Below are 24,485 nucleotides of genomic sequence, written 5' to 3'. Positions count from 1 at the left end.
TGCTTCTCAAATGAATTGTGCCCATACATGTAGATTTTCTTTTTAAAAACACAAAACAAACAAACAAGTGTGACAAGTTTATTTTCAAGTTTCTCTATCTCAAGCCAAAGCCCCTGAATGATTATTTAGCTATTCTCACAGTATAAAATATAGAAATCTTCAACCTGTATAATTGGCTTCTTTTTTTCTGGCTGAGAGGACATAATTATGCACAAAAATTAATCCAAATAGTTATATATCTTAATATTTGGGATGCTTTGCTTGTCAGTTGGATCACAGTATTATAACAGTCTGGAATGTAGACCTTTCAACACATTCCTTCTCTGAAACAAAAATATTTAAGGCTTGCAAATGGAAAGCAGCAGAATTCAACAAAGGGTGTAAAAGTATCTTATATATTTATTATTCCCAGAACTTTTAAATGTTCATTTGTATCACTTGCCATATTAAACAAATGGAGAAAAAGAGACAAAAGACCAAAACTATTTCCTAAAAGAATGAAGAAATGATTTCTAAGGCACTGCATTTTCTGCCTAGTTTACTGAGATGTTTCCAGCAACATGTACCAGAAGACGACTGCGAAGCTTACAATCAACCATTCTTTGAGTACAGATAAATCCACTGAAAGAATTCTGCTGGTTTTCCAAAATATAAATTCCCATTCCCTGGCTAGAACTTTAAATATATAAATAAATATATTACAGCTGGTCTCCTGTGACTTGGCAGGTTAATATATATGGCCAGGATAGGAGAAAGCTGAGAAGGCAGAAAATCTCTTAAGCCCTTTCACATTATGAATGTATCAGATGAAAAAATGCAGCAATTTCCTGAGGCCTATTAAAGGCATTAGCACACTCTTCCGAGGGAGTACATTCAAGGTATTAAATGACTACTCGAAGAGTCAGGAACAGTTTCAATTAGAAACTATGAAATATACTGGGAAGAAAAGGTTCATTTGATCTTGTCAGCCCGCATCTCCTTAATACATATCCTCTGACGCCTTTTCCAAGGAAAGCAAGCAATTACTGCTTGAATTACAAGTTTGATAGGATTCATTCATCTTAACAGACCACGGCAGTCCTTTCACTTATATGCTGGCCACTGCTAAAAGCCAACCTTACTGGCAGATTCACCAGTTTCCCAAATAATGTTCCAAGAAAGAGAAATCTTTTCTACTCCTGAGTTCTAGATTGAAAAAAAAGTAAAGAACTTGAGATATATTTGTAGACTTGGCAATATTAATTCTGCTGCAGTTTCAGTTGCTTTGTCTGCATGCATCTTCTGCCCTAGAAATATTGTGTAAGTAACAGATATACTTGTGTAGATTTTAGCAAGCTTATTTGGAAATCCATCAGAAATCTATGGACAGGCTCAGCTTAGGTTGGAGTGACATGGGGGAAGTGAGTAGGGAACATCACTCCTCAAATAAAAGTCCATCCCCAATGATTTTTGATACTATCCAAATTTCTAGCAGTTGAACATTTAGAAGTATAGGTCATTCATTCAAAGAAAATGGGCAAAGTTACAAACTGAATGTGAACACAGAGAGCTCTAAGTGTGAACTTGCCCTTTCCAATGCTTCAAAATTGGGAACTGAATGAAAAATTTACTGATATGGTGGAATTCTTCTTTAGGGCTATGCCTGCATTTTGCCACTCTCCCATTGCTACTAGTATCTAGACCAGTGGTTCTCAACTTGTGGATCCCCAGATGTTTTGGCCTTCAACCCCCAGAAATCCTAACAGGTGGTAAACTGCACTAGACTTATTTCCAGTCAAATTTGTTTAAAGAGTTCTATTTATTTGGCCTGGGATTTGGCTACTAGTATCTTGATAACCATAGGCCCAACACATTGGTGTGTGGTTAAATGTCCAGTTCAGACCAAACCATTAAAGCATCACACTGAAAGATAAATGCAGATAAAAAAACATAACATAAATTTATAACAAATTATTAGAATTATTAGAATTCTGAAAGAGAATTAGTTAAAAAAACTGTATGATAAAATGGGCCACTAATATAGGCTGATCTATAAGATTATAGATGAATGGGAGCAGATGTGGAACACTGAAAGATCTTTGAAACCTTCCTATCACAAGCCACAAGAAGCCACTGCATACTTACTAGAATGTAAGAAATCATCCTAAGCCAAGAGGTTTGGCTGATGGAGGAAAACCTTTGATATGGTAAAGGCCTTTCACATGGAAGCAGCTCATAAATCTGCAATTCTGTTGTAATGCAGAATTCAAATCTTGGAAATCTCTTTGGGGACTTTAGTCATGATAACTGCTTGTCCAAGGATATATCTAATTTAAGCCTCAAGTTTAATTTGCACCCATGTTTTCTTTGGCAAGCTGGAAAATCACCTAGGCTTCACTTTCTACCAGAAGTGCCAGAAAAATGATGTCATTCATGTGCAGGGTGAGACCTCCTACAATGTTTTTATGAGTGCTGAAAGATCAACATATATATTATCCAGCTACATGGTAATCCAAGGAGTTAGTCTGTTACATAAGGTAATCTCCATCTTACCCAGACACTTCTTTTATTAATTGGCTATGTCTTAAAACTTGTTTACAGTGGCATCACTTAGAAACATTTGAAGTTATAGGCAGCAGGGCTGTGTCAACACACCCGGTAAATATCTTGTAATACAGACAGTACATGAGTGACCCACGGAGCGCAAGGCAGACTGCCAGCTCAAAAACTGGAGAACAAGGTGGGAGATGGATGAGAACAGGGCACCAAGAGGCACCACATGAAGTGATTCAAGCTGATTTAGCCTTGGAGTAATTCAAATCCTTCCTGCCTAGGTAGGTTAGATTTGGCTCTGAAAAGATAGTAGAGCTATCCCAAGTATGAGACATCTTCATGTGTGAAGGCTAGCTTATATTTATTTATTTATTATTTAAACTTAAATGCCGCCACTCCCCTGGGGCTCGGAGCGGCTTACAAGAATAGCTAAAATCTAACAAAGTTTAAAAGCAATTTAAAACAATTTAAAAACAACAGTATCAAACATTAAAAGCCTGTCGGAACAGGTATATCTTACATGCCCTGCGGAAAGCTGGTAAGTCCCACAGGGCATGAACTTCAGGTGGCAGAGCATTCCAGACTGATGGCGCCACTGCTGTGAAGGCTCTGCGTCTGGTTGCCGTTAGATGCAAGGTCTTAACACTGGGGACTTCCAATAGATCTTGGTCCTCAGAACGGAGGGATCTCTGGGGTTGGTAGGGGGTGAGACGATCCCTCAGATACATTGGCCCCAGACCATGCAAGGCCTTAAAGGTGAGTACCATCACTTTGAAAGTGATCCGGTGCTCAATTGGTAACCAATGCAGCTGTAGTAAGATTGGTGTTATGTGGCATCTCATCGGAATTCCCGTAAGAAGCCGAGCAGCTGCGTTTTGTACCAACTTGAACTTCCGAATCACCGACAGAGGGAGGCCAATGTAGAGGGCGTTACAGTAGTCCAGTCTTGAGATGACCGTGGCCTGGATCACCGTAGCTAGGTCGTCCCTGTACAGGTAGGGGGCCAGCCGTCTAGCCTGCCGCAGGTGAAAGAAGGCGGTTCTGCTCACGGCGGAGACCTGGGCCTCCATTGTCAGCAGAGGGTCCAAAAGGACTCCCAGACTCTTTACCAATGATGACGGGCGTAACGCCTCGCCATCCAGGGTGGGCAGATGGATGTCCCCAGTGCCCGGTCCACCCAGCCATAGGATCTCCGTCTTTGTTGGATTCACCCTCAACCTGCTGGCACGCAGCCATCCAGTAACGGCCTCGAGGCACTGATAGAAACAATTGGGTACAGAGTCCGGTTGGCCTTCCATCATCAGCACCAGCTGAGTGTCATCGGCATACTGATAACACTCAAGCCCAAAACCTCGAACCAGCTGAGCAAGTGGTTGCATATAGATGTTAAACAACAGAGGGGAGAGAATAGCCCCCTGAGGAACCCCACAAGATAGAGGGGACCTCTCAGAGACCAGGCCTCCCCTCTCCACTCGCTGTCCACGGTTGTGAAGAAAGGAGGACAGCCAGTTTAAAGCTGTCCCCCTGATTCCAGCAATAGCAAGGCGGTGGGTCAAGAGATTGTGGTCGACTGTGTCAAATGCTGCTGTGAGATCCAATAGCACGAGCAGCGCTGACCCGCCCTGGTCAAGCTGGCATCAAAGGTGATCCGTGATGGAGACCAGCACAGTCTCTGTCCCGTGCCCCGTACGGAAGCCAGATTGGAAGGGATCTAGTCCGGCTGTGTCGTCTAGGAATTGCTGCAATTGCTCTGCTGCTGCCCTCTCAATCACCTTGCCCAGGAACGAGAGATTTGAAACTGGGCGGTAACTGGAGGGAACCGAGGGATCTAAATCTGGTTTCTTCAGCAAAGGAGAGACCACCGCCTCTTTTAAACCCTCTGGAAAGACTCCTTGCTCAAGGGAGCTGTTTATGATCTTCAACAGAGGGTCACGTAATCCCTTCAAGCAGGATTTCACCAACCAAGAGGGACACGGATTGAGGGAGCAAGTGGTCGCTCTAGCTGCAGCTATGAGCCTATCGACAGCCCCTGCATCCAGCGGGATGAACCGGTCGAGGATGGGCCCAGCAAGTGGCCACAGGGTCTCGAGTTCTCTCACTGTATCAATTGTGGCAGGGAGGTCCCGGCGAAGTAGCGAGATCTTGTCTGCAAAATAGCTCTGAAAAACCTCGGCTGGAGGGGCCAGGATCCCGCCCCCTAAAAAAGAGTATGCAGCCAGGACCCCCCCCCCCTAAAAAAACAGTGTACACAAGTGTTTAAGGATGTATGTGTATCACCCACCTTTAAACTTCATTTCAAACACTATCATGGCATACTTGCAGAAATGTTCATTTGCGAAGCTGATCAAAATCTGTGAATCTGCAGATACACGTTGGAATGTCAATTTGTTGTTACATCTTCAAATTAACTTCAACTTATAGGGACCCCATCCTAGAAGTTTGACATGGCTTTCCACTAAGGCTGAGATTGCCCAAGGTCGCCCAGTGGGTTTACATTGCGGAGTGGATATTCAAATCATGTTATCTCAGACTTCAATCCAACACTCAAATGACTATACCATGCTGAATCACCTGAGTACATAACTATTGGCTTTCTAGTTCTCAAATTTTTGCTCCATGTTGTGAACTGAAGAACTTTATTGGGGAGTACTAAATAATAGTAAGCAAGAAGCACATAAATATTAGCTTATTCACCCATTCAGCTATTCTCAATTCACACTGTAGAACAAAAATTAAATAAACCTGATTTTTAGTTAGGTGTGCTTAAGGTGGGTAGCATGAAATGGAATTCCTTTGGTTATTTCTCATCCAATACTGGTAATGTTGTATGTTTCCTTAGAGAGACGCTATGTAGTGTTACAAACCTTAAGTCCAGGAATGGAAATTATGAGTTTGCAAGACTTGAGCAGGCTATTGTTAACAGGGTGATCTGGAGATCTGTCATTGATAGTTGCCATACATTGATATGAGAGCAGTTAACAACTGGAATTGTTGGAACAATTGAAATCCAGATGTTCCTTGATTGCAAATCCCAGCAGTCCCAGATAGAAAAGGCAGTGGTAAGAACGCTGTGGGGTTGCTGTTCAACATCTGGGTAATTGCACTGTGCTCATCCAGTAGGAGAGGAAGATAGAAGTTATATTTTGCCCAGTGGTCATGATGGTATAGGCTTTAGAAAACCGAATACTAGAATTTTCTGGAGGAAAATTCTTGGTGTTGACACTCTAGAGGAATATGGGGAGTTGTTTGACTTATATAGCAATTTTCTAAAGCCATTTAAGAGCACTACCTTCTGCATAGGTTGAGGTGGACTTGAGAAAGTGAGAAAGTCAAAATATGGAACCAAGATGTCAACAGATGTGTATTGAGATAATGATCCCGGTAACTAAAACCATCTCCTTAATTAGATATAGGCACAGAACAGCCCTCCAGATGGTGCTGAGCTGCCACCTGCCCTCTTGCTCATTGGCTATGATGGTCAGGGCTGCTTGGAATGAGAGGCCAACATCCGAGGGGCCCCTTCAAAACCTTCCCCCAATCACTCCAACAAAAGAGATATCCACAAAGCCAAACATGTCACAGGATTGGTATATTGGATGGAACTTCTGTCAGCAAGTATTATCAGTCTCCAAAGGACTGCCAAAGGTAAATGGCAGAGCTATCTAGGAGCAAGAGCTAAAAATGAGATAAAAAGGCAAGCAGAAGAAAAACAGATTTGGAAAGAAGAGAAAGAGTTTGAGGATTATATCCAGGAATTGAGGCCACATTCCATATGTACGAGGGTTTGGCAAGTTATTGGGGAGCTTTACTACCTGCCAAGTTAGTCAAGAGCATATGGAGTGTATTCACACAGCTGAGCTTTACAGTAGAGGCAGACTTCATCAAGTATAATTTCAGAGTTTGCCTAAACACAGATTTAAATCTGGCAGAACAGATCCAGATGGATTAAAATGGATGACAGTTAAAAAAAAAAACAATTAAAATGTTGCATTGAGTTCTATTGCACTTCTGTTATAGCGTTTTATTAAAAAAACGCACCCGTACTTTAGAATGAATAGAGTTATGCATTTCTCTTCCTAAATCGAACCTACAGATCTGCAACGTAATTCCATACTACATATGTAAAATAACATTATGGGAAAAATCTGAGGGTTTTTGAGTCATCCAGAGTCTTCTACATGTATTGGAATATAACTCTGATCATCTCCATTTAATGTACTAGGTAAAGGTAGTCCCCTGACATTAAGTCCAGTCATGTCTGACTCTGGGGTGTGGTGCTCATCTCCATTTCTAAGCCGAATAGCCAGCGTTGTCCGTAGACACCTCCAAGGTCATATGACCGGCATGACTGCATGGAGCGCCGTTACCTTCCCGCCGGAGCGGTACCTATTGATCTACTTACATTTGCATGTTTTTGAACTGCTAGGTTGGCAGAAGCTAGGGCTAACAGCAGAAGCTCACGCCGCTCCCCGGAATCGAACCTGCGACCTTTCGATCAACAAGCTCAGCAGCTCAGTGCTTTAACCCATTGCGCCACCGGGTGAACAGTTAATCATAATCCAATACACTTCAATAGTGCCAGATTGGAGGTGGTCGGCACTCATCTTAGTCACAATTCAGAAGTGACAACATGGTCTTGCAATACAAGAATAACTTTCATGCTTCTTTGCCCCTCAAGTAATTACACTATGTAACATTATTTTTGTTCCTGGGTTATAAATGTCATTTCCTAATTAGTTCTATCATAAAACAAGAAAAAGTTTATTAAACTGCAAAAACTTGTTTTTGCGGGACATCCTGCAGCACATTTACTATGGTACTTGAATGAGTATCTCACAGAATCTCAACCAATTCAACAACTATTTTCAAAGCAAGTACCACACAATTAAACAGGAAACAACACTTTCAAACTAGGAACAGAATATTTTTCAGGTTCTGTGACATAGTGTTATTGGTGCACCTCAGCCAACAAGCCAGGATGCAGGCTGGTTTACTGGAAAAGCTCAAAAGGATGTGAAAAAGGATCATTTTAACAACCACTACCCCCAAAATTATAAACAAATTAAGGAGATAGCTGTTACCTCTGTTAACTAATTTTTAAAAATGCAGAACTGAGATCAACACTAATAATAAACGTATCCATCCAACAGAATAATATGCCAGTAATAATGCATTTATAAAGACTGGTGTCAAAATATCAAAGAGATTTTAACTCAATGGATCTTCTTCAGCAGTACTAGCTGACAAGTATGTCATGGTTTTCCAGTTTGGATGCAATAGTGTGTCATGATTTGGAACAAACCATGGCGGGAGTACACTAAATCCTCATTCCTGGATCTTTCATGTACTATCAACTAAAAGTTTGGCACTAAATCTGAAACACCCCTGTAAAGGCCAACTGCGTTCTGGGCACATTTAATAGCTTCATTTTTCCCTGAAAAGAAATCTTCTATTTAACTTCTCATGAAAACACTCATGTTCTATTTTTTATATAGAGTCAAACTAAGTGTGCTCCACTGTATCCTAGAGTGAAGGCTGTTTTTAGGAACAATATGTTTGGATTAGAAATTCAGGTGTGACAAATTCTTATTTTTGAAGCTTTCCTCCCTGACAAATGTCTATGAAATCCAGAAACCATGTCAGTGGATATCACTATAGGTAAAGATGAAAAAAAAAACAACTAAATAAAAAAAGTCTCACACATCAAATACTTTTCTAATAGTTTATTTTTTTAAAAAAGAATCTGGATACTTGCTAGCCGAATAGTTGAGCACAAATGCCTACTTGAGAGCTTATATGCCTCTCCAAGAAGCTTCTAACAGGCACCTGAAGAATCTTACAGACAAAAATATATAAAGAAACATATGTCATCTTCCATTCCAAGGCTCACAGAAGAAGACTAGCTTACACTCACCTCCTTGATCAGTTTGGAAAGTGAGCTAAGTTGCAGAGGTGTGTCAGGAACACAATTCCCCCCCCAAATCCATTTCTGGATACACCTGGAAATCCAATGGTGAACAGTCCTTTGCAGCTGTATCACACATGGCCAGGCACTGCAAGGGAGCTATGACTGAAAAAGCATGTAGTATTCAGTCATCTCTTGCTGGTAAATGACCGGCTTCATGCTTGCGTGCTGAATGCTTCTTTTTTCCAGATCTCTCTCTAGAAGGCTTTCTAGTGCACAGTGGCCCCTCAGGAAACCAAGCATGCCCAGAAAGCCCTTCCCCCCTATTTGCTACATCCCAAATACCACCACTTTCACTAATATCACACCAGATCCCATTTTTCCCATAGTGGTTCCCCCCAAAGGATCAATTCACTCAGAAATATGCAATCAGCAAAACATTTGCTACCTTTGCTCATATCAATACAGTTTCACATTTAGCCTATTCCTCCACACCACACAAAAACCATTTGTGATTTCTGCGAACACTCAATTGTAGTCGATATTAGCTGACAAACTGCACTCTTGCAGATATTCAGCCCACTGCCATCTTCAGCCTGTGTTTTGTAACTGTAGCATCCTTAAAGCTAGAAATGCACTGCAAAAGAAAAAAGAAGGGAAAAAAGACTTTAATGTATTTTAAACACAACTGTGTATATAATTATTACTTAACTCAGTTTGTAAAACTGATGAGCTTTGTGATTTTCATTCATGGAGAACCCATATAGTAAAGGAAAGTAACCCAAGTCAGTTTAAAAAAAAAACCCTCAAAAAACAAAGTGGCAGAAAGAACAAGAGCTCTGGGTTTAATTTAAACCTTGCTATTCACAGCCTGGTCCTATATCTCACTGTGGAGTGATAGCAAAGCAGCTTGAGCAATAGACACCACACTGCTTTACAGAATGCAGCTCTCCTGGATAACTCTCCAAGGTTTGGGCCTATCATTTGAGGCAAAGCCTCATTTCCAGTACCGTTCTGAGCCCAAGAGACACTCAACAGCATCAGCAGTTGCTGCTTCAGGGTACCTCTAATACACATTGCATTGCTAAGGAGCGTCTTGGATAAGAATTACTTAAGAGCCTCATGGTGGACTTCAGAGGCACATTGCATTACAGAGAGAAAGCTCACTACACTTACACAATTTTGCATCCCTGCAAAAGGAGGACAAAATATGTCACAAGTACCACCTGCCAGTAGTAAAGAACTGGTGGGATCATAAACTTGTAAAGCTAGTAAAAAATGAACATGCAAAAATACTGTGGGACTTTCGAATCCAGACTGACAAAGTTTTAGAACACAATACGCCAGACATCACAATTGTGGAAAAGAAAAAAGTTTGGATTATTGATGTTGCCATACCAGGTGACAGTCGCATTGAGGAAAAACAACAAGAAAAACTCAGCCGTTATCAGGACCTCAAAATTGAACTGCAAAGGCTCTGGCATAAACCAGTACAGGTGGTCCCAGTGGTCATTGGCACAATGGGTGCTGTGCCAAAAAATCACAGCCGACATTTGGAAACAATAAACATTGACAAAATCACGATCTGTCAACTGCAAAAGGATCTGCACGCATCATTTGAAAATACATCACACAGTCCTAGACGCTTGTTTGACTTGTGATTTTGTGATACGAAATCCAGTATATAGATCTCATTTGCTGTGACATACTGTGTTTTTGTGTCAGAATAATAATAATAATAATAATAAATAAACATCGACAAAATCACGATCTGTCAACTGCAAAAGGCCACCTTACTTGGATCTGCGCACATCATTCAAAAAACATCACACAGTCCTAGACACTTGGGAAGTGTTCGACTTGTGATTTTTTGATATGAAATCCAGCATATAGATCTTGTTTGCTGTGACATACTGTGCTTTTGTGTCAGTAAAATAATAATAATAATAATAATAATTTAACTGCCTCACCTTATGGCTTGAGGCAGGGTACAACATAATTAAAATACACACATAACCTAAGACCATCAAAATACATGTATTAAAAGACAAAGAAATATTAAAACCCATTAAAATAATGCATATTAATAAATTGTACATTTAAAATTCAGAGTTTAAAATTGATTGCCAAAATAGATAGGTCTTCAATTCTGTCTTGAATGCTGACGGCTGATTTAGCTACCTGAGCTCTTCTATTCCACAATCTTGGGACAACCTATGAAAAGGTCCTTTGGGTAAAAGCGGTCAGTTGGGTTCTGGCTGGCTGGACTAAATGACCCCCAGCAGACACAAGTTTCTGGGGCAGACTGTATGGGAGAAGGTGATCCTGCTATAGCCAACACTTTTTTACTTCGGTTGGAATATAATTGGCAGCTACTGGAATGATTTTAGTATAGGTGTAAAATGTTCATTCCTAGATGCATGTGTAACCAACCTGGCTGTCATATTTTGAACTAACAGGAGTGTCTGAACATGGTACAGAGGTTGCCCAGTATACACTGCATTGGAGAAGCCCAGCCTTGAGGTTACCAGCTCGTAAGTGCACTATCATCTTTAGATCTAATTTCAGGAAGGGGAAGAGCTGGCCCATCAGCCAAAGCTAATGCTAACTCTGGTAATTAGTAACAGGAAAGCTAGTTAGGTGTAAAAGGCCAAGGGGCACCTGTTGGTGCGTTTCTATGACAGGTGGCAGAAAACTAACGGTTCTTTTCCTTGATCATGCAGAGCGTCTTGTGGGATATGAACACCCACAGATATACATGCACTACCATAATACATAATGTCGACAAGATATGATTTAACAGAGTTTAATACAAAGGAGAAATGGCTGCAAAATACAGCACTTCTTGAAGAAGTTGGGCTACTGACCCTGACATCATTATGTGCTAAACCGGCACTTTGCATGGAAACCCTGCATTCCTCCTCCCCAATCACAGGGAAGGAAGAACAGGACAAAGTATGTTCAGTAAATGCTTCAAAAGTTGGTCATACTGGGTTGTAAAATATGATTTATCCTCTTTCTTAGGGAAGGAAGGGGCTTTGAATATGCCAAAGTTTCCCCATTCCTGAGGTACCTCAAGTAGGATAAACAACAACATCCTACATGGTTGCCATAAGACAGTAGGGCAGTCAGAAGTGTGGGATTTCAGAATAAAGAAAGCCACTGGCACCTCTCATTAATGATACAACTTTTCAGTTGATCAACCAGGTGTGTGCTTGTGTATATCTTGTGTGCCTTCACAACCTTAAGGTGAACCTTGCAAAGGGTTTTCTTGACAAAAAAACAAAACTCCAGTCAGGCTTAGCTATTGCCTTTTTCTGAGTCTGTGTGACTTACCCACAGATTCAGTAGTTAAGTGAAGATTTGAATCCTTTCTTCCAGGGTCCAATACTCACCCCACTATACCACATCAGTTCTCAGTATACATTTGCAGATCTCTGCAAATGTATTCGCTTAGTTCTCTACAATGTCTAACAACAGTTTGCCCACTCTCTGCAGAATTAATGGCCTCCCACAGAAGCCAGCTTCTAGTCATACATCTCCTGGGCTAGTTTCCATCAGATGCCCTTTGCTCTTCCTGCATCTCAGCAGGGACTCAGTAGTCAAAAAGGCATATTACCTTAATAAAAATATAATTGCTGCTAAGAAAGCAGCTAGGATTCTAATGGCAAACTTACTCACCACTACAGTAGGCCTCACAGTTTGTTCTTTCCCCTGACTGTTCTGGCTTGTTGGCCAGTGTGAAGTACATTCCTTGCATGAATGACAGTGCAAAAGGGAAACAAGCGTGAGCAAAAGGAGAAGGTGAGCAATACCAGACCTTACGAGGCATCTTGTGATGGAGGGGACGGCTCCTGACTCTCAGGCTCAGGAGGAGGAGGCGGCGGTGGCGGAGGAACTGGCACCAATTCCTTTTTCTTCTGTGCAGCCAGGAAATCATGAATTGCCTTCTCTATCTGTGGCCTGAAGATGTGGTTTAGTTTTGGATCCACCACCTGAGAAATAATTCTGTCCACTCCAGCTTCCAACATCCCTGACCTGGGGCAGAGACAAAGGAGTAATTCAGCTTCTCCCAAAAAACATCACTCCTGCCCTGCTAGCTCTCTGCAGCCGTCATGTCAACTGCAATTAGAATTAACATGGTGTAAACCGACAGTTCTTTTGGTCATTTCTGCACAAGAGTGGCACTTCACCCACTGCTAAGAAGTATCAGGAGGCTCTGAACTTGTCACTCCCCAGGGCCTCCAAAAGGTTCACTACAGAGACCTGGCCACCCATGTCAATTAAAAGGCACACTGGATAAAAGCTGATATAGGATGCTAGTGGTACACCAATCAGCAAATACAAGGTATTTTGCACAGGGAGGAGGAAAAAACAAGTACGTGGGAAGAGATAAGTGAACAAAGAATTCTGGTTAGTATACTAACAAAAGACGCAGGGCCCACTGCCATAACTTGCTCCCCACTTCTGTCTGTCTAGACACATGGTACCTTTTACAAGGCAAACAAAAACAAACACATGCAGCGCATGACAAAGAGCTTTTTGGAGGAATAGAATGTCAGAAACTAAGAAATGACTTATTGCTTCAAGGTTGTGTTGGATCAGGAGACCAGGGCATCAGCTGTCTGGCGGGGGTTAAGTCATGTCTGCAACTGGCTAGGGGAGGCAAAAAAACAGAGACACTGACTAGCATGTGGAAAAGCAGCTGCAAGCCTAAGGTGACCCAGTCTGGATTGAAAATAAAGAGCACACGGTGTTTTGAGCTGATGTGGATTCTTAAGAAAGACCAGTATTCTTCAGCACTTGGACTTGATGAGCTTTCAGAAGGGCGGGTCTCATCAGGCTAAAAACCGAGGGCTGGATCTTCTCTGATGCCCTTCCAACTCCTACAGTCTATGCACTATGCCACGTACAGAAGTGGCAGTATGTGCAATGCCTAAGGGGATTGCTAACCCTGCCATCATGCGAGGTGGCTGTTGACTTTCCACAGCAGCAGAGCAGCTATTGTTATAGAATTCTGTTTAAGCTTTCAGCACCGGAAGCAGTAATGTAGAAAACATCTGAGCATTCACAAAAGTTAACAAAAAATATTCCATGCATGGTTTGCCTCTCATCTCATTTCCAAGTAAGGAGATTAACATTTTTTCAAAGGAAAGGGAACCAAGATCACTGCCTGAGAACAGTTACAGATGGGAGGTGAGTGAATCAACTGAAATGTAATCCAGACAAGAAAAAAATGCCAATCAGTAGGAACGTTTATCAGAAACTATGAGTCCTGTTTAATATTATTGAAAACAAGGTGAGAAGTGGGGAGGGGTCCTGAGACTTTGTTCCTGGATGGTCAGGTTATTAGTATGCCCAGGAGTGCCTTTGCACAGTTTCTCGTTGTATGTGCTCTTTCCAAGAAAAAGTCATGCATGGCCACGCACACATGACTTGATCATGCATGGACTGGAACATTGTTACAAGCACTAGGTGGGTTGCCCTTTAAAAGTGTTTGGACACCTCCACTTTTAGACAAAAGTGTGGCAATTATGTTGTCTGGAATTGACTTTGTGGAGCATGTTACTCCACAAATGCAATCCTCACTAGATTTTCATGTGTTTGTGGTTATAATGTGATGTGTTGGTGACTCTTCCAAAGTCCTAAACAATTTGTTGTCAGGCTGCTTGAAGGAACATCCTCTCCTTCAAGGCTGCCCTTCCAGAATCATTAAAGCATTTATTCTGTGTCCTTTTGCCTTTAGACACTCTGACAGCTGGAACATAGGGCAGGGCCTTTCTAGTACTGGCACAAAAGCTGTGGGATGCCATTCTCTGAAAGCTCAGCCAGCTCATTTTCTCAGTTTTACACAGAACAATCAGGATATTGTTATTTCATCAGGCTTCTGGACTGTTAACTTTTTATTCCACTGATACAAGTGGTATTCAGTGTTGCCTCATTTTTTAACAGTAAGTTCTTTTGTGTTATATTGCAATATAATTTTTATTAAACCGAAAATAAATATGCTATTTGTTGTAAGCTGGCTTTGGACTCTTGGAAATGGAACCAAGGACACATATCTTCTAAATCAGAAGTTCTTAACCAATGAACTGTGGAATCCAAGGTCTCATAAATAGGCATGTTAGAGTCTGAGAATCAGATACAAAAAAAGAGAATTTTCCTTCTTGGTTCTTGTTACTTAGCAAACAATGCAGGGAAAACAATAAAGTTAAATTATGTGATAGCTTTGATTCCATCTGCTACTACATCCCTTTGGGGGTTAACAGAGATTTCACCAAGAACTGCTATTTAAACAAAAAAAAAATCAAAACTAACTGTATATCAAGGATGACATATATGCTTCCATGTCATTGGTGCTAGTCATCATAAATATATATTACACTTCCATGTCAAAGACCTCTCCAGTGTCCAATTCTTATTAAAGCCAAAAGTAGCCTTCTCACTAAAACTTGATTCTGAGCAGAATTAAAGGTTTTTGTTTAGTTATATGTGCACAATTAGCATTTATTATATATTTTTCACGAGTGGATATTATTTTTTTTGTATGGAAAAACAAGGGAAATATATTTTTTTGTGTAAGAAATGTTTTTTTTTTATTTTGTTTATAAATTTGAATGACAAATGTTATGTGTACAGTATCTCCAGAGGAAACTTTCCTGAACTGCCCTGAGTCCCCTCGGGAAAATAGGGCAGGATATAAATTAAGATTATTACTATTATTACTATAGAAATAGAAAACAAGGATAACAAGGAACCCCACTAAAATGAATGTCTTTCACTGGAATCTACCACAGAGTAATGTTGGAGAATCTGGAAAATTTCTAGCGAGAATATTTTGTATTGAGTGCAGACAGATGGAACTGAGGGTACTGGGGCCATACTGTATTTATATTATATTTACAGTATAACCTCCTCATCTATAGATTCCCTATCTATGGTTTCACAAACCCATGCTTCAAAAAATAACATGGAAGTGTTTCTGGACTCTTTGGTCATCCAGTATGATTCTATGGTATGCTTCCAGCTCAACAGAGTCAAAATCTAGGGTTCATTATTACCTATGGTTCCAGATATCCACAGGAGGTATTGGAATATAGCCCCACAAAATACGGGATCACATTGTACAATAATGAAGGAGAGCAATCCCATGGCAGAGTAGAATGGTTTCTAAATAAGCATAAAGGTCCCTTCTGGAAATCTTACTGGGTTGGTAAATCCCACCTCTGTTCTAGACTGGGATGGGAAACAAGAATCAGACTGAAGGACCAGATGGAAATTTTCTATTGGCAGGAATGCAACTAAGGCACTCCTCCTGGCATTTCCAAGCATGAAAAACTGCGGAGGAAAAATGTGCTGCCTATAATTGCCACATGAGAAGGTAGTCATCTTCACATCTTCTCTTTCTCCTGGGAAGACAGAGAAGGAACTAAGGAAAAATATTCCCTATCAATAAAGGAGTCACACCCTGACCGAAGGAGCCTTGCACACTGGGATCTGGGACATTTGGAGTGGGGCTTGCCTAGAGACCTCCACAGCCTAGAGGACAAATCTCCAGAAGCCACTTCAGGCCACAGGATTGTCAGAGGATCTCCTTTTTATTCTAGGCATACTCCAACAGCTGTTGTTTTTCTAAACTCATTGTCAGCTCTTCATTATTTTCCATGGTTTACCAACAGAAACATTCAAACTTCAAGCACTCATCGGTAATGCAGTCTTAGAGCCTTTATGACTATGAATTGGAAACCACTGTTTCTCTAGAATCTCCAGGTCCAAGATAATTCTAGTTGCTCTTGGACTAATAAAATTAGAAATGTCCAGAAACTTTAGATTCTGCTGCTACATATTAGTTAATTTACAGAGTTGGGAGGCTGGCGTGTTCTTACCTTTTATATACCAAAGCAATTAATCTCATATAATACATAAAAATAAATAAACAAGCATGACCTTTTTCAAAAATGGGGAGTGATTTCTGCCTATTTATAGAAAACACATACTGCATTACTGAGCTGGATTATTGGCAGCAATAACTGAAGGAGCCAAATTCAGAAAACTGGTTACCAGTGCACTCTACTGGACAAAAAACTAATTTATAATATTAAACTGCACAGGCTATTTCATCTTATATTGGAAGTGGATAAAAATGGGGCTAAACTATTGCAGTTCCGTAAGATGCCCTTTCCCAAACTGTGAATGTTTGTACATCCTAGACATTTGCCCACAAATTCCACTTTGGCAAACATCTAATCCCATGTGAGCAGAACCTCCTCTCCCTCCCAATCTTATGTCACAATTGTTCTGAGAGAATGTAGGATGTACCAGATACTTGACTATCATGATCCATTATTTCCCCATTTATGACCGTCTGCTGCATGTTGATGGATGAATGCTTTATTTATGAAATATGGGACCATGACTCTCACGCATGAGTGGGCTAAGTGGCACTATTGATGTTTTCACTCAACAACTCCCAGAATCCCTCATTACTGGACATGCAAGTTGAGATGTGAGGAAAAGGCATCTGCTGGAGACTCACAGCTGCTCACGTGAGGAGCCTACATTAGTACAAGAGAACTTTGCTGAATAGCTTTCAGAGTTGGAGACAGTAGGCAAAGGGCATGGACCACCCAACTTATTCCCACTTTATCTTGCACAATTTTAATTGCAGAAGAGAACTGAATACCCAGAAATTGAGTTGACTAGCAATGGGATAATAACATTTCAAAAGGTAAAGGGCATTATCTACCCAGAATTCTTCTTACACAAAGCACATTAAATTTAGAAGTGTCACACCAAGCTAAAATTGTATTTTCAAGGATTCAAAAAATGATTCATTACTGCCACTTTTATTTAAGCAGCATTTACTTACTGAATCACACTCTGCCTGAGGCCAGTCCGCAGCTGATTTTTGTTCATTGCTGGATTCCAATCCTGCTTATCCAGGTGGGTAGACACAAAGTTGTCCACTTTCTGTCTCAAATTCTGGTAGGCTGGCTGAACAAAATAGGCTAGTTAATACAACCTTGAAGGGTTTCTTGGGAAATCCTTCCTTGATAACTCTATAAAATGCATTTTTCTGCTCTATCGTTCATATTTTTACTAGGAAATGATGGCTCGTGGTTACATGGGATGTCAAATGTTGTTGCAAAAAAGTAAATGGAAAATCTTATACCGGATATACTAAGAAAAACTGTTATGTTAGCTTATTACTGGCTATAAGAATCTTTTGAGAGTTTACTATTGTTCTACTGAAATATTTAAGTTACACACAAACTAAAATAGTCACTAGCAAAGATATTAACAGCTGGAATAACTGTATGGGAAAACATAGTACTTGCAACACTGAACTTGTAGAAATATCAATCATATCCATTATGTGTAGCACCATCAGGAAAAGATAAGAGGTCTGCCTCATACCCCAAGAAGCTTATATTCTAAACTTTATTACAGGAAGAGAGAACTGGAGGCAGAATACACAAGGAGGCAACATGCAACTACTTCAATTATGTACAACTAGGCTTTGCTACAGACTCCATTACTGCAGAATGTGACACTAGTGATCAGGAAGAGCTGAGCTTTGAGGACAGTGTTGATGGACAGAAAATCATAGATGTTTTGGGAGATACTTTCAGGCATGTGAAGCATCAAGTGTTGCTTTTGTATATTGAGGGATTAGAAAAAAACACTAGATAACAGGGTTCTAGAGAAACAAATATCGCAGAATGGGATATATATGGATGTAGAATAGAGAAGGCCATGAGGACATCTAAGGTAAGAATAAGGAACCAATGTTTGATTCCAGAGAAAACAGAAAGCCACTGTGAGAACTTTCAAGAAATGATGCAATGCTTTCCTAAAAACATTAAGCTCTTAAAAAGCTTATCTAGATGCAACAAGAATTTGCCTTGGGAATCACGGTGTCATTTATTAATATTGCAATTAGATCATGCAAAGGTGAACAAATCAATCCAGATTTGATTCAGAAGGCTTCTAATATGAACTGTCCACACCACTGGTCCACCCGTCTCATTGTTGCACTGGATGGCAGAGATTCTCCAGACTATCCTGAAATCACGTCCAGGTTAAGCACCCCTTATCTTAAATTCTGAAATCCAAAATACATCAAAATCCTGTTCATATGGGGTAGTCCGTATGAAATTGTGAAAAATTTGCTTTCTGATGGTTAAATGTCAATAAACTTTGTTTCATGCACAAATTTATGGGAAATACTATGCATAAAAGAACCTTCAGGCTAGGTGCATATGAAAGATTAAATGAATTCCATTTTCAGACTTGCAAGATAGCTCATGCATATACAGTGTTTCCCTGCTACTTCGCGGTTCACTTTTAGCAAACTCACTGTTTTGTGGGTTTTTGAAAATATTAATAAAAAATATATAATATTACGCCCAGTGGAGGCCAGGGACCCCGGAAGTATGATGTCCTGAGGCACGGCGGAGAAGGTCTGTTCCCTGGCCTTCACAGACCCTGGAAGTGCGGCGAGGAAGGCCTGTCTCCCTGGCCTGCTGCTGCCTCCATGGCTCCGGAAGCTCTGCAGGGGTCTGCGGAGGCTAGGGAGGCAGGCAGGCGCTCTTGGGATGGGCTGGAAGGCGGGTAAGAAAATAATACATAAAATAATGTATAAATATTAAAATTAATATGGCATCCCTACTTTGCGGATTTTCACTTATTGTGGGTAGTCCTGGAACGGAATCCCCGCAATAAGTGAGGAAACATTGTATGTGGAAAAACAGGTATTCCAATCCAGGCAGGGTCAAAACAAATAACCTGGAGACAATTTTCAGCCTCCAAGTTTGTTTTCCTGAATGGACTCACCTAAAGAGCCATATGAAGATGCAAGTCACACAATAACTGTGTATGTGCTTTAAAACTGTCAATTTATGGCAATTCCATGGTTTTTACAAGGCATTCTTAGACGAGGGATATTCTAATGCAGTTTTACCATCTCCTTCCCCTGAATTATAGCCCACAGCACCTGGTATTCATTGGCACCCTCTCATCAGAGCTGGCCCTGCTTAGCATCCAAGATCAGATGGGATCAGTGCCAGGGTATTTAGGCACACTGCACAACTCTTGCCTTGGTTTTCTGGCCAAAATTATGGATTTTGAGATGACCCACTTCAGTCTCCCTTATTTCAATCATCTCTTGAACCCCTGGTGGCGCAATGGGTTAAACCTTTGTGCCAGCAGGACTGAAGACAGACAGGTTGAAGGTTCAAATCCGAAGAGAGCGCAGATAAGCTCCCTCTGTCAGCTCCAGCTCCCCATGTGGGGGCATGAGAGAAGCCTCCCCACAAGGATGGCAAAACATCAAAACATCCAGGCATCCCTTGGGCAACGTCCTTGCAGATGACCAATTCTCTCACACCAGAAGCAACTTGCAGTTTCTCAAGTTGCTCCTGACATTAAAAAAAATCATCTCTTTAGATATCAGTTGTTTCCAGGCACACTGAAAGTGCTTTGAAGAGTGTTAATAGTTTAGGTTCAGATAACCTAAAAACCGAGGATGCATCTACACTGTAGAATTAATGCTGTTTGTCGCTACTTTAGCTGTCATGGCTCTATGCTATGGGATCCCTGGAGTTGGTGGGGCAGCAGCACTCTTGGCCAGAGAAGGCAGAATATCTTGTTAAATCATAATCCCCATAATTCCATCGTATTGAGCCAGGGCAGGCAAAGTCATGACTCATCTTCCAAGACCTTCCCCTAAAGTGTGGCCTGGATCTCCTGAATGAACTGACCTCAAAGATCCAGCCTTTCCAGGAGCCCAAGCCCAACTGTATGCAGTAGGTGCAAGGGGGAGTGTGAGGGAGGGAGGGGCTGATGCAATGGGGGAAATCCAGGACTGGGCAAACTTGGGCCCTCCAGATGTTTGGACCTCAACTCTCACAATTCCTACCAGCTGGCTGTTAGGAATTGTGGGAGCTGAAGTCCAAAATACCTGGACAGCCCAAGTTTGCCCAGGCCTGAGGAAGCCCTTTCTTCACAAAGGGACACTTCAGACCTGGCTCCGCAAAAGGCATGCTCAAAACTCTGGGAAGGAAGGGGGAGAGAAAGAAAGAAAGAAAGAAAGAGGAGGGAGGGGGAGTGGAAAAAAGAAAAGCAGAACAAATTATGAAAAAGTAAGAAAAGAAAAATGGAGAGAGACAAGGAGAGGAAATGAAAGAAGGAAAGGGGAAGGGAGGAAAGGAGAGGGTGGGGAAAAGAAAGGGAAGAGGAAAGGGAGTGAGGAAAAAGTAAGAGAATGAAAGGAAAAGAAGAAAGAAAGAAGGGGAGAGAAAGGGAGGGGAAAGGAAGGAAGGAGAAGGAAAGGAAGGAGTGGGGAAAAGAAAGGAAGAGGGAAGAAGGAAGCGGGAGGGGGGAGGATGGAGGAAAGAAAGAAGGGGAGAGAGGGAGGGAAAAGGAAGGAGAGAAGGAAAGAAGGGGGAGAAAGAAAGGAAGAGAAAGGATGGGAGGAAGGAAGAAGGAGAGAGAATGGAGCAAAGAAGGATGGGGAGAGGGGGAGGGAAAAGGAAGGAGAGAAGGAGAAGGAAAGGAAGAAGACAGAAGGAAAGAAGGAAGAGGGAGGGAGGGAGAATGGAGGAATGAAGGAAAGAGAGAGGGAGGGGAAAAGGAAGGAGAGTAGGAAATAAAGAAGTGGGAGGAAGAAAGGAAGGAGGGGGAGGGAGGGAGGGAGAATGGAGGAACGAAGGAAGGGGGAGAGAGGGAGGGAAAAGAAAAGAGCGAAAGAAAGAAAGAAAGAAAGGGGGAGAAAGAAAGGGGGAGAATGGAGGAAAGAAGGAAAGGGAGAGGGAGGGGGGAAATGAAGGAGGGAAAGATAGAAAGAAAGAAAGAAAGAAAGAAAGGGGGAGAAAGAGGGAGGGAGAATGGAGGAACGAAGGAAGGGAAGAGAGCGGGAGGGGAAAAGAAAGGAGAGAAGGAAAGAAAGAAGGGGAGAAAGAAAGGAAGAGGAAAGAAGGAAGGAAGAGGGAGAGAGAATGGAGAAAAGAAGGAAGGGGAGAGAGGGAAGGAAAAGGAAGGAGAAAGAAAGGAAGAGGGAGGAAGGAGGGAGGCACAAGGAGAAAGAAGAAAGGAAAGGGAGGGAGAACAAAAGAATGAAAGAAAAAGAGAGGGGAAAAGAAAGGAAGAGGGAGCGAGGGAGGGGGGGGGGTGGCGGGGCCGAGGCGGACCTTGGTGTCGACGTCGGCGAGGCAGTCCCTCCGGAAAGCGTCGAAGAGGCCGCGGCTCTTGAGCTGCCCGACGATGAGGGCGATGAGCTGGGCGTCCCCCGGGGGCAGCGAGGCCGGGTCCGCGGCGCCAGGCCCAGGCCCGCCTCCCCCTCCCCCTCCCCCTCCGAGGCCCGTGGCGGAGGACGAGGAGGAAGACGAGGACGAGGCGCCCCCACCGCCACCACCGCCGCCGCCGGGTTCCGCCATCCCCGGCGAAGAGGGCGAAGGGCCCTGGGCGCAGCGGAGGATGAGGAAGAGGCGGCGATGGCGGCGCGGAAGCGGCCGTCGCGGCGCATTTGCGTCACTCCTCCCCGCTGCATGCTGGGAAAGCGAGGCCCCGGCTGCTCTGGGGAGGGAGGCGGCCCTTCCTTTGTGAGCCCGGACAGTGCTGTCGCCGCTCCACGCGCCACCATTCCAGTGCAGTGGTTGCATTTCAAGGGGTGGCTTTCAAGCCTTGCTCCTCCAACTCCTAAAGCAGAGGGCCGCTTCACTCCCTCAGACTGTTGGCGAATCGAAAAACAAAAAACAAAACCATGAACGAATTGTTTCTGGCTTTCATGGGCGGAATCACTAGGTTGCTGTGAGATTTCCGGGCTGTCTGGTCATGTTCCAGAAGCATTCTCTCCTGACGTTTCACCCACATCTATGGCAAGCATCCTCAGGGGTTGTGAGGTCTGTTGGAAACTAGGCAAGTGGGGGTTTATATATTGTCTAGGTTGGGACGCTTACTTCTTGGGAGGAGAGCCATGTCCAATCTCGATAAAATAGTAAAGAGCAGAGACATCACACTGGCAACAAAGATCCGCCTAGTCAAAGCCATGGTATACGGATGTGAGAGCTGGACCTTAGGGAAGGCTGAGCGAAGGAAGATCAATGCTTTTGAGCTGTGGTGCTGGAGGAAAGTTCTGAGAGTGCCTTGGACTGCGAGAAGATCCAACCAGTCCATCCTCCAGGAAATAAAGCCCGGCTGCTCACTGGAGGGAAGGATACTAGAGACAAAGATGAAGTACTTTGGCCACATCATGAGGAGACAGCAAAGCCTAGAGAAGACAATTATGCTGGGGAAAGTGGAAGGCAAAAGAAAGAGGGGCCGACCAAGGGCAAGATGGATGGATGGCATCCTTGAAGTGACTGGACTGACCTTGAAGGAGCTGGGGGTGGTGACGGCCGACAGGGAGCTCTGGCGTGGACTGGTCCATGAGGTCACGAAGAGTCGGAGATGACTGAACAAATGAACAACAACAACAGGTTGGGAGAAAGAACTGTCCGTTGGAGGCAAGTGTGAATGTTGCAATTGGCCACCTTGGTTACATCTAATGGCCTTAAAATCCACAAGCATGTGGACAATTTCAACAAAATGGAAGCAACCATGAAAATGAACAAAATCTGGCTACCAGTATTAAAAAAACCTCTAAAATCAGAACAGTAAATAAAGAGGAACATCAAAACAGGAATTCCAGACAAGAATCAATCCAGGCCAGCTAACATCTCCCAACAAAGGATACCCCAGGCAACAACCATCCAAGCTTTGAAGCTGCAAGGCCATTAAATGCTAATCAATGTGGCCAATTACAACATTCACACTTGTCTCAAGATGACAAGAGTTATTTCTCCCACCCTGGACATTCCACGGATATATAAACCCCACTTGCCTAGCTTCCAACAGACCCTCAGCCTCCAAGGATGTCTGTCATAGATATGGGCAAAACATCCGCAGAGAATGCCTCTGGAACATGGCCAAACAGCCCGGAAAACTCACAGCAACCCATAAACAAATTTCTATGGACACTGCACACACCTTATTGTAGAACAATACAGTACTTAAAATGAAGAACAATTTCAACCAATATAAACGTACCTGTATTTCAATAGGAAGTATTGGCCTGCTTTTGGCTGCTGAAATAGTCAAGATCATTAGGATTACTATTGTTCTGTGCCTTCAAGTTGTTTCAGGCCCCATCTATGCAGCCAGATTTTTAAAAAATCCAGATTATTGGCTTTGAACTGGATTATATCAGATTATTGACTTTGAACTGGATTATATGAGCCTACACTGCCATATAATCGCCGCTTTGCGAGTCCCACTCATGGGAGAAAAGTGGGATATAAATAAATAAATAAATATAATCCAGTTCAAAGCAGATAATCTGGATTTTATCTGGCAGTGTAGAAGCGGCCCCAGACTGAGGGCGACTAAACTTAAAATTTAGGGCGGGGATGGATAAATTACCTTGGTGGGCCACATCTGGCCTGCTGGGCTTAGTTTGGGGACCTCTGGTGTAAAACATCTAGAATGGCTTCTGTACAGAATTATGCTTGAAGCTAATTCTAGGTCTGGAGTCAATGTCACATTTGTGAACATATAGAGAAAGCCAGTGTGAATTCTGAGCATTGGATCATGTATGACTGGAGACAAGGGTTTGATTCCTCACTTAGCCGTGGAAACTCAGTGAATGATCTTGGGCAAGTCACTCTCTCTCAGCCTCAGAGGGAGGGAAGGGTAGCCTGCCACTGAAGAAATAGATTGGCCTTTGAGGTCTTATTAGTCAAAGATGATTTGAAGGCACACAGCAACAGACATACAAAACAGTACTGCTCCCTGAGTCATCTGCTGCTGGATTCCAGAAAAGAAAAGCAATTCTAGCCAATAGGCAAAACTGCATTAGTAGTTCCTTATGCACAATTGCAGGGTAATTGTTGCTCTTAGCCGTTAAGTAGTTCAAAAAGTACAGAGGAAGCAATAGCTTCACTGTTAAGGTTACCCTGCTAGGCTAGCTATTTTGCTGTGCATGTCAACCACACACTACAAATATAGAAAC

At 42.5% G+C, this 24,485-nt stretch overlaps 1 protein-coding gene across 1 annotated transcript; it reads right to left on the bottom strand.

Annotated features, from left to right (window-relative positions):
• Positions 1–8,240: 8,240 nt before the first annotated feature.
• Positions 8,241–21,960, bottom strand: BOD1 (biorientation of chromosomes in cell division 1). The gene is made up of 4 exons (XM_060765118.2): positions 21,628–21,960; positions 17,307–17,431; positions 12,258–12,475; positions 8,241–9,074 (listed from the first exon to the last, which is right to left on the bottom strand). The coding sequence occupies exons 1-3, from the start codon at positions 21,871–21,873 to the stop codon at positions 12,259–12,261; spliced, it is 588 nt and encodes a 195-aa protein (XP_060621101.2). The 5' UTR covers positions 21,874–21,960; the 3' UTR covers positions 8,241–9,074; position 12,258.
• Between the last annotated feature and the right edge of the window lie 2,525 nt (positions 21,961–24,485).

This window comes from Anolis sagrei, chromosome 2 (genome assembly GCF_037176765.1).
Source record: "Anolis sagrei isolate rAnoSag1 chromosome 2, rAnoSag1.mat, whole genome shotgun sequence".
Lineage (NCBI taxonomy): Eukaryota > Metazoa > Chordata > Lepidosauria > Squamata > Dactyloidae > Anolis > Anolis sagrei.
This window is presented reverse-complemented; position numbering and strand designations above follow the sequence as displayed.